The sequence below is a fragment of the Nyctereutes procyonoides genome, unplaced genomic scaffold (assembly GCF_905146905.1).
Source record: "Nyctereutes procyonoides isolate TBG_1078 unplaced genomic scaffold, NYPRO_anot_genome, whole genome shotgun sequence".
In the NCBI taxonomy this organism is placed as follows: Eukaryota; Metazoa; Chordata; class Mammalia; order Carnivora; family Canidae; genus Nyctereutes; species Nyctereutes procyonoides.
In genome coordinates this window covers 22,413,486-22,430,039 of record NW_026575034.1, presented here as the reverse complement: position 1 = coordinate 22,430,039, position 16,554 = coordinate 22,413,486, and the positions used below count along the sequence as shown (strand labels likewise).

At 39.3% G+C, this 16,554-nt stretch overlaps 2 protein-coding genes across 2 annotated transcripts; one reads left to right on the top strand and one right to left on the bottom strand.

Moving 5' to 3' along the window:
- Positions 1 to 948, top strand: LOC129504868 (olfactory receptor 51B6-like). Its single transcript, XM_055317748.1, has one exon. The coding sequence runs from the start codon at positions 1 to 3 to the stop codon at positions 946 to 948; it is 948 nt and encodes a 315-aa protein (XP_055173723.1).
- A 6,166-nt stretch (positions 949 to 7,114) lies between these two features.
- On the bottom strand, positions 7,115 to 8,059 carry LOC129504867 (olfactory receptor 51Q1-like). The gene has a single exon (XM_055317747.1). It carries the CDS (start codon positions 8,057 to 8,059, stop codon positions 7,115 to 7,117), a length of 945 nt encoding a protein of 314 aa, XP_055173722.1.
- Positions 8,060 to 16,554: the final 8,495 nt, after the last annotated feature.

Sequence of the window (16,554 nt, the reverse complement as noted above, 5' to 3'; positions counted from 1 at the left end):
ATGCCTATTATAGAACTCAATACCAGTGCTACACCCTTTCTGCTGACTGGCTTCGTGGGCCTGGAAAAAGCACACCACTGGATCTCCATCCCATTATCTGTCGTCTATATCTCTATACTTCTTGGCAATGGCATTCTCCTATTTCTCATCAGGGTTGACCATAACCTCCATGAACCCATGTACTATTTCTTAGCCCTGCTGGCAACCACAGACCTAGGGATGACCCTAGTTACAATGCCTACTGTGCTGTGTGTGATGTGGATAAATCACAGGGAAGTCAGCCACGGCATCTGCTTTCTCCAAGCCTACTTCATCCACAGTCTCTCTATGATAGAGTCTGGAATTTTGCTTGCCATGGCCTATGATCGGTTTATTGCCATCTGCAACCCACTGAGATATACTTCCATTATCACCAACATCCAAGTGTTAAAGATTGGAGTGGGAGTTTTCATGAGGGGATTTGTTCTCATATTGCCTCCAATATTGCCTCTCTACTGGTTTCCCTATTGCAGATCCCATGTCCTCTCTCATGCATTCTGTCTTCACCAGGATGTTATCAAATTAGCCTGTGCTGACATCACCTTCAATCGCCTGTATCCTGTTGTGGTGGTATTTTCTATGGTCCTAATGGACTGCCTGATAATATTTTGCTCCTATGTTTTGATACTCCAGACTGTGATGAGCATTGCCTCTGAAGAAGAGAGGTCCAAGGCCCTCAACACTTGTGTCTCCCACATCTGCTGCATCTTGGTCTTCTATGTCACTGTTTTTGGCTTGACATTCATCCACCGATTTGGGAAGAATGTTCCCCGTCTAGTACACATCATAATGAGCTACATCTACTTCCTTTTCCCCCCTTTCATGAACCCTATTATCTACAGTATTAAAACTAAGCAGATTCGCGGTAGTATACTCCAATTATTTTCTCTGTCCCCACCAAGAATATGACATTTACTTTCTCCTATCTGGAAAAGGACTAAGAAATTATAAACAGAATGATTACTTGACTGGCACAAATTTCTAAGAAACACATTAAAATAAATGGGCAAATGTCAGAAATAAAGTCTTACAGATACAGCTGTTTTTTTTCTGCCATTCCCCCCTTTTCTTTCCTCATAAGGATGAAATATAATAAGTCATAGGAAAGCACAAAACATAGTGCAAGGTTCTTAGCATGTGCTCAATTGATATTCATTTTGTACTAAATGCATTAATTTTACTAATAACAGCTCTGATGTGATTCTGAAATCTGTGGCATGGTCCAACAAGTTTAACAGACTCCAGTCTTGGTTGTGTTTTCATGTGGACTGGACATCCTTGCAACCATTAACTTTTATTTGTTGTGTCCCTATGTGCACCCAGCTCCATTTTCTAGAACCTTGTCATCATCGAAACAGTCTTTCTGAGCTAATTTCCAAATGATGGCTATTGAAAACAGTATGCGTGCAAGACAACTGTACATGTAAAATATTAATGCTCAATTTTTACATAGTGAAGTGAATTGAAATCAAGAAGTGAATCAATTCCTTGTCCAAAGGAAGAAGTTTTGTTATGATGATCTTGATGAAAGGGTGCTAATCAGAAACTATAAATAATCAGAGCCTGAAAGGAAATTAATTCAGATCAGAACTGGACACGTTTGGAACTTGGTGCATATTTATCAGGTGTGTAGAACAGAGGTAACAAAGGGTAGATTATGTGTGTGTAATTATGGGGAAAGAAAGAAAAAGAAGGAGACACATGTGTTAAGGGCAGAAAAAAGCCTGGCCTGGAGAAAATGGTTTCAGGCCAGGCTGTAAGGATAAGTTTAATCCATATAACAGGTGAGGAGGGATTCAGATAAGATCCCATTCTCAAAGGTGACAGTAAAGGTAGCTATAGATTTAATATAGAAAGAGGAAGGAATAAATTTGCCAGAGTTCAACAGCCTTGTGGAGGCCACCCAGAGGAAGATTATTTCCCTAAAGATTGATGAAATCAGGGCTAAATATAAATGAATTTCTGACCTCTTGCACCTTCCCTTGCCCTTAATCATCAAAGGAGAAGAACTTTACAGAATCACTGGAATTTTGGGTAATATGGAGGCAAGCCAAATATGCAAATGTGGGACCATGGCAAATGCTCTGGTGCAGTTTACAAGCTATGTAATGTATCCTGTGTCTGTCATGCCCAAGGATTGGCACAACTTTCTGTTTAGAAGCACTTGTCACACTTAAAATTTCTTCTTTTGTGTGTCTCTCTCTGCTCCTCCCCTACTGGACTATGAAATCCACTGTGTACCAGCTTCAAGAATAATGCTTTGGTTGAGTAGAGCAGGAGCTTAAGAAAATGTTCTTTAAAATAATGAAAGGGGCCATATGGGAAATGAGGGGAACTGACTGGGGAAAATTAGAGAGGAAGACAAACCATGAGAGACCCCAAACTCTGGGAAACAAACATAGGGTTGCAGAAGGGTAGGTGAATGGGAGGATAGGGTGACTGGATGATGGGCATTAAGGAGGGCACATGATGAGATGAGCACTGGGTGTTATACTATATGTTAAAAATTGAATTTAAATAAAACATTTTGAAAATGCAAAAAAAAATTAAAAAGGAAAATGTTTTTTTATTAAATCAAATAATAAACTAAGAGTGGATGATGTTCCTGTGTCTATTTCTCCTAATTCTGCATTTTTATATATAGTGTAGAGGTAGAGATGGAGATCAAAGTCTCTGACTTTGGGGTATTCCTCTAAGCTTTTGCCCAACACTGTGTGACAGGAGACTCCCCAAAGTGAATAACCAAAGTCTCCTATGTTTGAAGTCGGCCTGTTCCTTCCTGGGTATATATTCTGTGTACACTGAAGCCAACCTCACAGGACATCTTTGTCAACTTCCCTAAGTTTCCATTGGTGAATTTTCTTTTTAATGGAGTTATATGAAATGTTGATTTTTTTTTTTTTTAGTGAATGATTTTCAATCATTGTGGTCTCCACATTTCCCTAAGAGCTGGATGATAACCAAGGAGAGAAAGAGGAAAAAGAAAAAGATACAGAAGAGGAGTCTATGAGAGGGTTGCTCAAGCTTTGGCTGGTTCTTTGCCTCCTTACCATAGCAACCCATTCAATGTGGGATAAAGTACTCTCAATAAAACCAATTGTGTTTGTTTAGTAATGACCTTGAATTCCAGTGGTTATTTATTGCATCTACCAAAGAACATTTCTTTTTTGTCTGGTAAGGAGTTCTGTAGACATTTAGATCACTAGGGCCAGGTACTAGGCCAGAACTGAAAATAATGTCTTTATTATATATCAACAGTCCATGGAGGTATCTAGGTAACTGAGGAACTGGTGGTCACTGAGCAACAGGTTCTGTGCCTTAAGAGCAGTGTTATCAGAGTATCATTGGTGTTTGCCAGCTATGGAAACCATGGGATTAGAGCGTATGGTGATGCCAAAGACAAAACTGTGCCAGGCTGGTTCCAGCCCAGCAATAAGTTTTCAACATTATCTTACCCCTCCTCAGAGGATAAAGAAGGATAAGATCAAGCATGTGGTAGAAAATACTGTGAAGAGAGGCATTTAGATAAAGAGAGAATAACAACTCAATATTCTGCTCTGCTTGTCAGCAACCATCTTCTCCTTTATACACAGCAATGGATATGGTTTTAGTATCTCCAAAGAAGTCCTTCCATAAAGCATACTCATACGTTAAAACATAAGTGAGATACAGGTCACCTTGTGGCCTGACAGGGCTCTGGCTGTGACTGACTAGCTTCACACCATTCCGAGTACATTAAGGCCCTGGTGAGGCTTAGCACTACAGTAAAATGTGCTCAATTGTATTCAACATAAACTGATACATTTACATTATACGGTAATGGTTTTTAAAATCTTTAGATATAACCTTTGAGGTCAAAGACTGTGGTCCAGATGTAACCTCCACTTCAATTGACATTCTCTATAATGTCTTAGATGTTCAGTATCTACTGGCTTGAAGGCAGGATATTTATGTCCCTAACCATTCTTGGAGGACCTCTGCCTGCCTCTCTGGGGATGTGAGTCTGAATGTGGCCAGAGTGGGGGCCAGCCTCACCACCAGCACTGGGAACCACAGGCTCTGAAACACTGCCAAATGCCAGTTAGAGGAGGACTTAGCAACTGTCGCGCACCCATGGAGACGGCAGGCAATCAGCTGTGTGCAGGACAATTGTGTTGCAAGGGCACATGGGGGACATGCACTGCTTATCCGGATTTGTCCTGGGGACTGAGTGGCTTAGAGGTGAGCCTCAGTGGGCAAGATGAGAAACAGTAAGTAGAGAGGACAGAACAAGCCTCAGGGGGAGGCTTCGTCAGTGGAATAGATGGGAAGATAAGGTCAGTGAAATAGATGGGAAGGAAAATGAGTGAAGGAAGGGGAGAAGACAAATGAGAGAGGGCCAGGGAGACAGGAATGAGAGTCAGAAAGGAAACCCAAGGGGAAGTCTCTTTGTGGGCAGGATGTTAAAGACGGAAAGGAAGTCAGGGTGTTCCCCTGGGACCCAAGTTCAAGAAAATCATTCTTCATTCTTCATCAGTGACTAACCCCTCCCCCTCCCCAAGCAAGAGTCCCCATACATGCAACACTGAGAGGGCTGAGGTGGGGTACTATCTGAGCCATGAGACAACAGGCTCATATGTTCAGCCCCTCCCTAGACTTGGAATCTTATCTCACAGGCACAAGCCTTCTGCTCTCCAACCATTCCCCTCTCAACTTTGCAACTACTGCCACCTGCCCCCTTAGTGAATGAACCAGGAGACAGCCTCTAGAAAGGGGGCAGAGGACTGTCCCTCAGGTCTTGTCATGGTTCAGATGGAAAAGAAGCTCTACCATACATACTTAAACCCTGAGTTTTTGTTATTTTTTTTAAAATGTTATTTATTTATTTATTTATTTATTTATTTATTTATTTATTTAAGATACAGAGAGAGAGGCAGAGACATAGGCAAAGGGAAAAGCAGGTTCCCCATGGAGAGCCTGATGTGGGACTCGATCCCAGGACCCTAGGATCATGCCCTGAGTTGAAGGCAGATGCTCAACAACTGAGCCACACAGGTGTCCCAAGTTTTTGTTATTTCATTATTAAACTAGAAAAAAAAAAAAAAAAAAAAAAAAAACCTCAACGGATTTTGAAGTTAAAATGGAAAACTAGTATTTCTGATGTGCTGGTAAATGAGGATAGAGACAGTGGCACAATACATACATTTAAATGTATTCTTTTATGCAAGTGTTCTGCTTTCATGATAAAGATCAGTCACTTCTCAGTCACTCAGCAGTTAGAAAGCAGTCAGAGATTTCTCGAAGTTTACTTCACCAAGGCAAACTGCCCTTCTTCTGATTATACTTCACAGTAAACCCAAACTTCACTCGGTCTGTTGCCCCCAGAGAAGCCCCCAGTTCACTCACAGCTCCTGTGACCCTCCACAGGGAGGCTTAGAATTTGCGTCAGTACATAAATTGAATGTCCAGAATAGTGGACAAGGCATTACAATGATGACAAATTTATTAAAAATTACAGATACTGAGAAAGTTCTTGGCTTTCAAGTCAGATCCTATTCACTTTTTCTAACACATTCAATGGCAAGAATTTGTTCTTAGCTGAGTTGTTTCCTTTAGGGACTAGGACCAATCACATAATTCTTTTATGAAAACAACAAGGCCAGAAAAAAATGTAGATAGCTCATTCCAATTTACCAAAAGTCTAGAAGGAACATTGACTATACTGTCACTTCCTAAATGATGTGATCTAGGGAGATGGGGTTGAATTAAAGAGTCTTTTTTTTTCTTAAAGATTTGTATTTATTCATAAGAGACAGAGAGACAGAGAGAGAGAGAGAGGAAGAGACGTAAGCAGAGGGAGAAGCAGGCTCCATGTAGGGAGCCCATGTGGGATGGGACTTGATCCCAGGTCCCCAGGATAATGCCCTGGGCTGAATGAAGGTGGTGCTAAGCCGCTGAGCCACCCGGGCTGCCCTATAAAGAGTCTTTTTACCCGGAGAGGGCAAAAAATTATAAAGCCGGAAGCCGTGAAAAACATGTCTGACAGAGGACCCATGGTTACAATCAGGGAAGCCACGACCTCATGTTATCTGATAGATAAAAATGGTATTGGCTAAATAAGATCAAGAGTTAAAAAATTAAGTAAGTTAAATGCAAGCAAAAAGAAGTTAATTTCTCAACAAAAGATTCATGGCAGCCATACTCTCAGTTTTAAAGGTGGGGGGGGAGAAACCACTTTATTGATATTATAAAAATCTAATAGAAAAAGAAAGAAGAAAAGGGACATCTGTGCATACATGAGGGCAATTGTAAGCAGTAAAGGAGAATAGGACAGAGTTATATCAGACTGGGTACTTACAACATCCAACCTTATTAGCTGGGGATGCTGGGTGGAGACAGCCAAGCTGGAGTCCCAACTGAGAGGCCTGGGCAGGGCATCCTCCTCTCAGGTGAGACTTCCAACTGACCATTCCCATGAAGGCTGTATTTATAGGGCATATGACAGAGTCAGAAGTTAAACATTTGTTTGCCTACGTGCAATTTTGAATGAGCTGCATTTCTATGTTATCACGTCTTCACATTTTTAAGGAGCCTGGGCCATATGTGCTTGCCCCTTCCCAGATTCTATTCTTGGGGGCCAGCCCAGCCTGGAGCCAGAGGGTATATAAGGCAAGATTTACAGCTTTTGGTGTCCAGACCAGAAAGGCCAATTCTCCCCTGGAGGTAACCAGGCTCCTAACGTCACTTATGTAGCATAAGTCTCACAAATAACATTTTTAGCCTGCCTGCAAACTTGCAGGTCAGGGTGGTCCTTTGTACAGGACAAATCACAGACATTTCTATCCATATGCTACAGTTGAGAATTTCAGTTTTGAGGAACTCAGTATGCAAAAATCTCCTGTAAATGCAACAGCTACATGATGGGTAGATGGTTCAGCTTAGTTTAAATTACCAATTCAGGGAGCACAATAATGTATTTAACACCCATTCCTGCTTTGTGATTCATATATGACTGGATACCCAAACCATAACTTTTCAAGTTTCCTAAGTTCTTTCTTTAAGGAATAGTACCCACAACCCATTTCTCCATGCTCTATTACAATTGTCTATGAGAAAAGAGGTGAAAAATGCCTCGACGGATCTGTTTTGTTTTAACACTATAGATAATGGGGTTCATCACGGGAGGTGCTAATAGATAGATATTGGCCATGATGACATGTACAATTGGAGGGGCATGCTTGGCAAAGCGGTGAGTCATGGACAATCCCACCATGGGCACATAGAGGACCAAAACAGCCAGAATATGAGATAGACAGTTATTGAGTGCCCGAAGCCTTTCAACCTGGGAGCTGATTCTCAAGACACTTCTCAGGATGAGTACATAGGAAAGCACAATGAGCAGGGGGTCCAGTGTAATAATGACCAGAGCTAGAACAAATCCATACCAGTTATTGACAGTGGTGTCAGCACACACCAGGCGAATCATGTCTTGATGGAGGCAGTAGGAGTGGGAAAGCTGGTGGGAGCCACAAAAGGGTAATCGTTTCAGCAGGAACAGTGGGGGAAGAACAGCCAGAACACAGCGGCAAATGATGGCCACCCCTATTCTTCTGATTACTCGGTTGGTGAGGATGGAGACATAATGCAGGGGACGGCAGATGGCCACATAGCGATCAAAGGACATGGCCAGCAACACAGAAGATTCCATAAAGGAGAATCCATGAAGGAAGAAGAACTGGGCAAAACAAGCCTCAAAGCTAATTTCTGAGGCCCCAAACCAGAGGACTCCCATGACTGTAGGCAAAGTGGTGAGGGTGAGCCCCAGATCTGTTACAGCCAACATGGAGAGGAACAAGTACATGGGCTCATGTAGGGAGGGCTCTGTCCTGATGACTGCCAGGATGGTGGTATTGCCCATGATGGAGACAGTGTAGAGACAACAAAAGGGGATGGAAATCCAGTTATGGAAAACCTCAAAGCCAGGGATGCCATTAAGGATGAAGAAAAAGGGGACTTGAGTGGAGTTAGTAACTAAAAACATGACTGGAAGAGGCAGCCTCAAGACCAGAGTTCTTTGTCAAATCTGTGAAAAGTAGACAACAAAAGAATTTGAGTAAATATTATCTGACTACTGGAAATCACTCTGATAGATCATCAAGTAAGACCTGTGGGAAGGGAATTGGCTGGGAAATGAGTTTACAAATGTTTTATCAGTTTTGCTTGTTTTAGCTCCTAGCTTGTCATCTCTTGTCAACGAGTGATGAGAGCATGAAGTTCTCATTGGTTTTAACCTACAGGCTTCTTTGTGCAGAAAGTAGTTATGCCTTTACAGCAGGAAGGTATAGAGGGGCTTTATGGCTGTTGGAAAGTATGGCTATGGAGAAGAGATTACTATAGGACATCCTTGGATGCCATGAGGCTAGAAGAAAATGATGAGGCTAAGACTAGTAAATGTACAAAGCAATTCCAATATGCCAGTTGACTCTTTTGAGCAAGGCAAACCATAAAGAGAGAAACAAACAGAGGTAAAGGAGTAGGAAAAGATAATGCCCGACTTCAGAATCTAGGAGCCCTAAGAAGAAAATTTTAGAAGCCAGACAGGTACAGGGACTTTATTGGAAAGGACCCTACCTGAGCTAAATGGGTAAAACTCTGGTGCTCAGATAACCTATATTAAAAAGCTAGCCTAGGAGTGCCTAGGTGGTTCAGTCGGTTAAACATCCAACTTTTGATTTTGATTCAGGACAGGATCTCTGGTTCCATGCTTAGCAGGGAGTTTGCCTTAGATTCTCTCTTCCTCTCTCTCTTCTCCTGTCCCTTCTCACTCCCCTCAAAAATAAATAAATCTTTTTAAAAAAATAAAAGAGGGGGGATCCCTGGGTGGCTCAGTGGTTTAGCCCCTGCCTTTGGCCCAGGGCGTGATCCTGGAGTCCTGGGATCAAGTCCCGTATCAGGCTCCCTGTATGGAACCTGCTTCTCCCTCTGCCTCTCTTTCTCTCTGTGTCTCTCATGAATAAATAAAAACAATCTTTAAAAAAAAATAAAATGAAAAAATAAAAAGAAAAAAAGAAAAGAATAAAAAATAAATAAAAGACTAGCCTAGGATGCACTTTCTGGGAAAGACTGCAACAATTGGTAGGAGTATCTCTGTGGGAACAGCCTCAGAAGGCTGGACTAAGAAAAAATATCCTCTTGGTTCATAAAGCAATTGGATTCATAGGATCAGCCAGTAGTTTTCTGTGAAACTGTATAAGTTTATATTGATAGACGTGAAAGGGAGTAGAATCTGCCTTCCCCCAATATGCCTATTTGGTTTAAGGATGACCTTGAATTGATTATTTCTAAGAAACAGTAGACATAGAGCAATCAATCTCTGAAAGCAGAGTAGATGTTGCCTTTCAGATCCTTACACTGACCTCTAAGACATTTACATATATAAGGGAGACCTGATGAGGAGAAGGAGTAAATCTTTAGAAATTCTTATCAAAGAAGAAGGCACAGATGTAAATCTGCATAACAATCATTCCCTTGTTTACTGTGTTTTTCCTGGGAACCTCCCACTAGAAACCCTCCCTCCTACCCATCCGACCCCCCAACATCTTCCTTTGTCTTTATCTAAAGAAGGCATTTAAGGTGATGGTTTGGGCTATTTCAAGGAGTTACTCACTTTTCCAGGGTAAATTCCATACATACATTATTAAACTTTTGCTATTTTTTCACCTGATAATCTTTTACTATAGGGAGGCCTCAGCCAAAAACCTAGAAGGGCAAACAGAAAATTATTTTTCCTCTCTTACAGTTGTTTGGATAAACTATTTTATCTGTTTGTTTTTAACATTGCTATCTGATAAAAATTCCTTCCACTTTCTCTAAACTTGCTCTTGATAAACTCAAAATATATTGTTACTACTGTCCTCCACAAGAAAATAGAATCCCCTTGTGACTGAGGGTGATCATAAGTGTTATCGTATCCACTCTAAAGACTTGTAGACTGAGGAAGTAGAAGAGAACAAGAAGGGAGGAAATCCTGGTCTATGGAAACCAGAATCTCTTCCTATTGACCAATCCTTATCCTGCCTCCAAAATGGCATCAGAGTTCCAGCAGGTTTTCCATCACCAAGAAATCACTTTTTTTGGTTCCCTTTCTCCAAACATAACATTACCCAGAGAAAGTTCCCATCAACAATCTGTGCCTTGGCACAGTGCCATCATGCAGTTTTAGCTCATATCCCTTAAGTTCCCAGAGTATCACCGTTCCTTTCTCCAGCTCAGCAGTCACATGTATCTCTATGTCCAGTTCACAGAGATAAGTTTTTCTGCCCAGCCTCACTTTCTATCCCATCTTTCTGGCAACCCCATGACCATTTATTTCACCTGTGTCTGTCATCCAGGTGCTTTGCTTTTTCCTGTAGAACTCCTCACTCCACTGAGCAGAAGCATTTGTATAGGCTTCTGCAAGTCCTCAGGGAAGGGAGTAGCCCTTGGGCCTTACTGGAGCCCAAGGAACAGAAGCAAGAAAAATTTGTGTGGCATAGTCTGCCCTGGACTATGTTTAGCTAAGGACACAGAAGTGCATACAGAAGTGCTGATTTTCCAAGAACAGCCTGACCAACATCAAAACCAAAATAAATACCAAACCAAACAAACAAAAGCTTTGTGGAAATAGTTTCTCTGGAGATTTTTTTTTTTCACACCCAGGAATTCACCACCCTGAGTTCATGCCCTGAGCTGAGATCAAAGAGTCAGGCACTTAATCAACTGAGCCCCCTAGGCTCCCCTCTCAATAGATGTTTTTGACTGAGAATTTCTAGAATTCTTTAGACAAAAACAATTATTGAGAAGAAATTCTCCTTATGAATTATTTATCATATGGAATGCTAGACCAGGATATTTCCTATTTCCAGCACTCTATTACATACTGTGTTTTGTTTGCTTGTAAAGATAAATAAATTTAGAGTCAGGGAAGTGTACTGATAAAAGATGGAATTAAGAATGAGGTTGCTCTTAGTTTATACTAGAACAATATTAGTATTTGTATTTAAAAAACAGAATTATTTTCAAAATTTTTATATCTCTCCCCATTATGTTGAGTAATCCTTTTTTTTTTTTTTAAAGAAGCAATAATATTGCTTTTTCCTACCTACGTGTTTGTGAATTAGGCTAATTTGGATTCACATTCTAATTTGAATACACACTAATTGTGTGACTCTAGGCTGATGACTTAAACTTTCTTTGCCTTAATTTTATTTTCAGTATGCCAAGGATAAGAATCGTGTTTGGAAAACACTGAAGACACTTCCTGAGACATATCAAAGCCTAAATAATTGTTAGCTATAAATACTAATTGTACTTATATTAACTCTACAATTAGAGTTACTGAGTTACTCTACTGTTAGAGTTAGTAGAGTAACTCTACTACTACTTATATTAACTCTCTCATTATTATTCTTACATTATTATTATTATTATTATTATTATTATTATTATTACTATTATCTAAACTTACAAAGATGCAGTTATTTTCATTATTTTTTCAATCTATCTTTTTTCCTAATCTGCAGGCATGGTGTCAGGATCTCTGGATAAGAAAATTAGATTGTTAGGAATGTATTCTCCTTAGCAACTTAAAAGTAGCTTGGGGACCCTCATGTTTGTTCTCAGAAATTTCAGCAAACCTGTATTATTTAACCCCTTAATGCCAGGGACATTGTTATAGCTTGGTAACGCATAAACCAAAATGACACACATTTGCATCTCCTTTTTATTTTTAATTTTTATTTATTTATTTTTTTACCCTTCTCCTAAATTTGCATTTCTTTCATAACTCATCATTTGATCATCTTTTTATATGCTTCCTAGGCATTAGCATATCTTTTGTGAAATATTTAGGTTAAAAGTTTGCCTGCCTTCATTGGATTGTCTTTGGATTATTGCCTTGTAAGAGTTCTTTATTCAATCCGGATACAAGTGCTTTTTCAAATGTACATGTTATAAATACTTTTTTTTTTTCAATCTCTGGGCTGATTTTCTTTTGAGGAGCAGACCTTGTTAATTTTAATGAAGTTGAATTTATCAATTATTTTTTCTTTCTTAAAAAAGATCACAAATACTTTTTCTTCTATTGCTGTAGAGTTCTAGATGCTGTGCAGTTTGGTACATTTTTATTTGTACATATAGGTCTTTGTGGTGTTTAAATTAATTTATGCATAAGGTGTGAAATAGGGTCAAAGCTAATTTTATTTCTGTATAAATATATAGTTCTAGCAGCACCATTTATTGAAAAGATTATTCCTTCTTTCAAAAATAGTTTGGTGATTTTGTTAAGTGTCAATAACTGATTAATATGAAGATCTGTTTCTGTTTAAGATTTTATTTATTTATTCATGAAAGACACAGAAAGAGAGAGGCAGAGGCATACGCAGAGGGAGAAGCAGGCTCCATGCAGGGAGCCTGATGTGGGACTTGATCCCAGGACTCCAGGATCACGACCTGAGCTGAAGGCAGATGCTTAACCAGTGAGCCACCCCAGTGTCCCTCTCATCTCTTTGGTTGATGTTTTTGTCTCTCATGATTATTCAGCACTATCTTTTTACCAAAGATTTATAGTAAGTTTTGAAATTAGGTATTATATGAGCTCTAAGAGACTGTACTTCATTTTCAAAGTGTTTCGCTACTGTAGTTCTTTTGAGTTTCTATAAAAAATGTAAAACTATTACATTCTACCTAGAAATACTAAGATTTTATTGTTTTCCCTTAACCTCCAAATGAATGGTGCTGAGGTCATACTCTTTTTCTATTGTTAGTGGGGTCACTTATTATTAATTTGGTAAAACCTTAAATGGACTAAAATGTGTTCATGGATAGATATTATAATGTAGTAATTTTCTTTTCTCAGAAAAGTCGTTGCTCTGTTTTGGAATCAGAAATGTCTTGACCCAATGTGTTGGTATGTTTCCTTTTGTTCTATCAAACTATCATTTCATTTATAGCCCAATCTATTCTTTGTACTAGAGTTCAGATATATTTTACTTTTGCTTATATAATAATTCCACAATACTTTATTACTTTCACTTTAATATTCAATTGTGTTTTATTGAATTTAATAAAAAGAAATAGAAAGAAAATAATCTTAATCTCAATTGTTTTTAACCTGAAAAATGTTCATTTTAGATTAGTTTTTGAAGGAAATTTTCACTAGAAAGGTACATTGACAGGTTTTACTTCCACCACATCACAAATGAAGTTCCATGTTTTTCTTTCTTTGACCTCCATTGTTTCTGAAGAAAAGTCAGACAATATTCTTCTCATAGTTTTCCTTGTAGGCAATGTGTTGTTTTCTATATTCATTTAGTTGTAGGTTTACTTTAATTGGCCTTGCTCGACATTTGCTGAGCATCTGAATTCATGGGTATTCTTTATGTTCTAATGTTGAAAAATTTCAGCCAATAGTTCTTCAAAAGTTTTTGATCATTTTTTTCTCTCTTCTTCATTTTTAAAACACCAATTGCGCATATGGTAGACAGCTTGATAATGATCCATCCACTACTTCTGGGAGTATTTTAACTTTTTAAATTTATTTTTATTTATTTATTTATTTGAGTATTTTAACTTAAAAAAAATCTTTGTATTTCATTCAATGCTTCTGTTTAGATGATTATATTGATGCATCTTTAAATTCAGTTACCCTTCCTTCTATGCTGCCCAATACACTCTGGATCCCAACCAATAGTTTTTTAAATTTATTTTTCTCTACTTAGATTATAATTTTTTTTACACTTTCCAAATACTTCCTGAAATTCCTAATCTCATCCATATCTAAATTCCTCATCTCTTCATATCCAAAGTAGAGATATATTGGGAACAAGATAAACAATGATAGCTTAATGGAAGATGAAGGGCAAATTTCAGCCACACTTTTTGAAAGGACACTTCTGGGTAGAAGAGAACCAAGGAATATTCTTCAGATACCACTCAAAATGGGTCCCTTCTGGGTTGAAGCTACAGTGCAACTTGATATAGCCCATCATAACTGAAAAGAACAGATGGTCACCATTCCAAGATTCTTTTGGAGGCTATCTTGTGGCATCTATTTTCCCTTTTGTCTTTTAGTATTTACAGAATAAATAGGTTATTAATGGTCTTCTGACTCCTGTTCCTACTTTGGTTGTTGGAGGAGAAGATATTCTTTATGTACTGGAATTAAAAATAGATGTGAACAGAACAAAAAACAGAGAAGGGTTGGTCTAATCAGCTAATGCTAGGATGCTCTCATGAGAGCTATTGGTCGGCTAGGTGGTCTAAGAAGGTTACTCTCCTGTTTCCACAGTTTTGTTATGTATTCAATGTTTCTATACAGAGATGATGTAACAAAAATGCCTCTGTAGACTTTGAGGCTCAGGAGAACACTTACTATTTATCTACTGCTCTATCCTAGAGTCTTGTACAGTGCCTGGCATATAGTAGGTTCTTTTTAAAAAATTTTTTTTTTATTTTAGGAATTTCTTTTTTTTTAAGATTTTATTTATTTATTCATGAGACACACACACACACACACACACACACAGAGGCAGAGACATAGGCAGAGAAAGAAGCAGGCTCCATGCAGGGAGTCTGACATGGGACTTGATCCTGGGTCTGCAGGATCACACCCTGGGCTGAAGGTGGCGCTAAACCGCTGTGCCACCAGGGCTGTCCCATATAGTAGGGTCTAAACAAGTGTTTGTTGTACAATTGGATATTTGTGGGGCTCTCTGCATGTCTCTGTGTAAGCCTGCATGTTTCTGGGTATAGGGGTGTAATCTGTTGAACTTCCTTAATTTGACTAAAAAGACACTTTCATTCTCCAACTTTGACAAATAGTATCATTCTTGGAACACAGCAGGCACATACCCTGAAGTGAGTACTCAGGGTCACAGGTTAGTAGCAATGGTTGTTACCAAGTAATGAGTGAAGTTCCTTGGGATCAGAGTCAATGTGCAGATGCTGGCAGAGGCCAGGTGACAGTAGAGCAGTGGGGGGCCTGGATAAAGGCAGGGCCCCAGTAAGCAGTATCCTGTTACTTTGAAGTTAGCCAAGAAGTTGAGCCTCAAAACTAGGAGGAAGGGTAGTATGAAGCCTATTAACCAGTATTGTATTACGTGTGATTACAAAGAAGCAGAGCAACAGCTGGGTCCATTGCCACTAGTAGATAGTCCAGCTCCTTCCTCATTTGCCTACAGTTAGGCCAAGGCTCCCTGCCTAAACCATCCCACTGACAACTTAGCATAAAACCTGCAGGACATAGATAAGAAACTTCACCCCGTAGGCTTCCTCATTGCTGTAAATGAAACAGAAAGAGTTTGACTCTTTCTCAGGCCCATAAGAAAGTATATGTAGAGCAGTTAGTGTTAATTCAGGACATAAATAACTGCTTTATTTTTTCAGAAATTATCACTTTCTTGTTATATGTAATTCTCTCAATAGCTGTCTGGATGGTGTATACTATAAACATATGTTACTTGCTAAAAACCAAAATTCAACTAAGTGAATCTGAAGATCTAACTGGCTTTATTAAATAATTCATGAATCAGAGAGAATCCCTTCTAGGAAGTAGAGGGGAACTCTCTTAGGAGGTATATAAAAGGGAGGATTTTTGTTTTGTTTTTGGTTTTAAATCATTTGTTTTTGTTATTTTTTTTAATTTATTCATGAGAGACACACACACACACACACAGAGAGAGAGAGAGAGAGAGAGAGAGAGGCAGAGACACAGGCAAAGGCAGAACCAGGCACCATGCAGGGAGCCTGACTTGGGACTCCATCTCAGGCCTCCAGAATCAGACCCTGGGGGGAAGGTGGTGCTAAACCGCTGAGCCACCAGGGGCTGCCCAAAAGGGAGGGTTTTTACTGGAAGGATGGTGGGGTAAGAAAGTTGTATGCAAAAGAAAAGAAATAATTATTCCAGGCAAGGGCATATTCCTTTAGAGGGAGTGCTTGGGAGTCTTGGGAGTCTTTTCATGCAGCTGACCTCATCTTCCTTTCAGGAATGGAGAGGGCCATGTGACAGATTTGGTGCCCATCAGAAAATTGCTGACTGACCAGTGAAAACTACATTTCTGGGAGAGGATGAAATTGAAATTAGATTTGGTATTAAGCCCTGGTTTACTGATTTAAGGCCTTAACTTCAGTGATGTAACTTGGGTCCTCTGTTTTGTTTTGTTTGGTTTGGTTTTTTGTTTTTTTTAACATGCTCAAGACAGTGAAGCTGGAAGAAGTTAAATCACTTGCTTCTTTGCCACATGGCTAGGATTCAATTAAGTGACCTGACTGAATTTTGTTTTATTTCATTTCATTTTTCAAAATTTTTTAAATTTTATTTTTTAAAAAGATTTTATTTATTTATTCATGAGAGACACAGAGAGAGAGAGAGAGGCAGAGACACCGAGGAGAAGCAGGCTCCATGCAGGAAGCCCTGTGCGGGACTCGATCGTGGGACTCCAGGATCACACCCTAGGCTGAAGGCAAATGCTCAACCACTGAGCCCCTCAGGTGGATTTT

Excerpts from the sequence above, each read along its gene's own strand:
- LOC129504868 (XM_055317748.1), top strand. The coding sequence starts at position 1 with ATGCCTATTATAGAACTCAATACCAGTGCTACACCCTTTCTGCTGACT.
- LOC129504867 (XM_055317747.1), bottom strand. The coding sequence starts at position 8,059 with ATGTTTTTAGTTACTAACTCCACTCAAGTCCCCTTTTTCTTCATCCTT.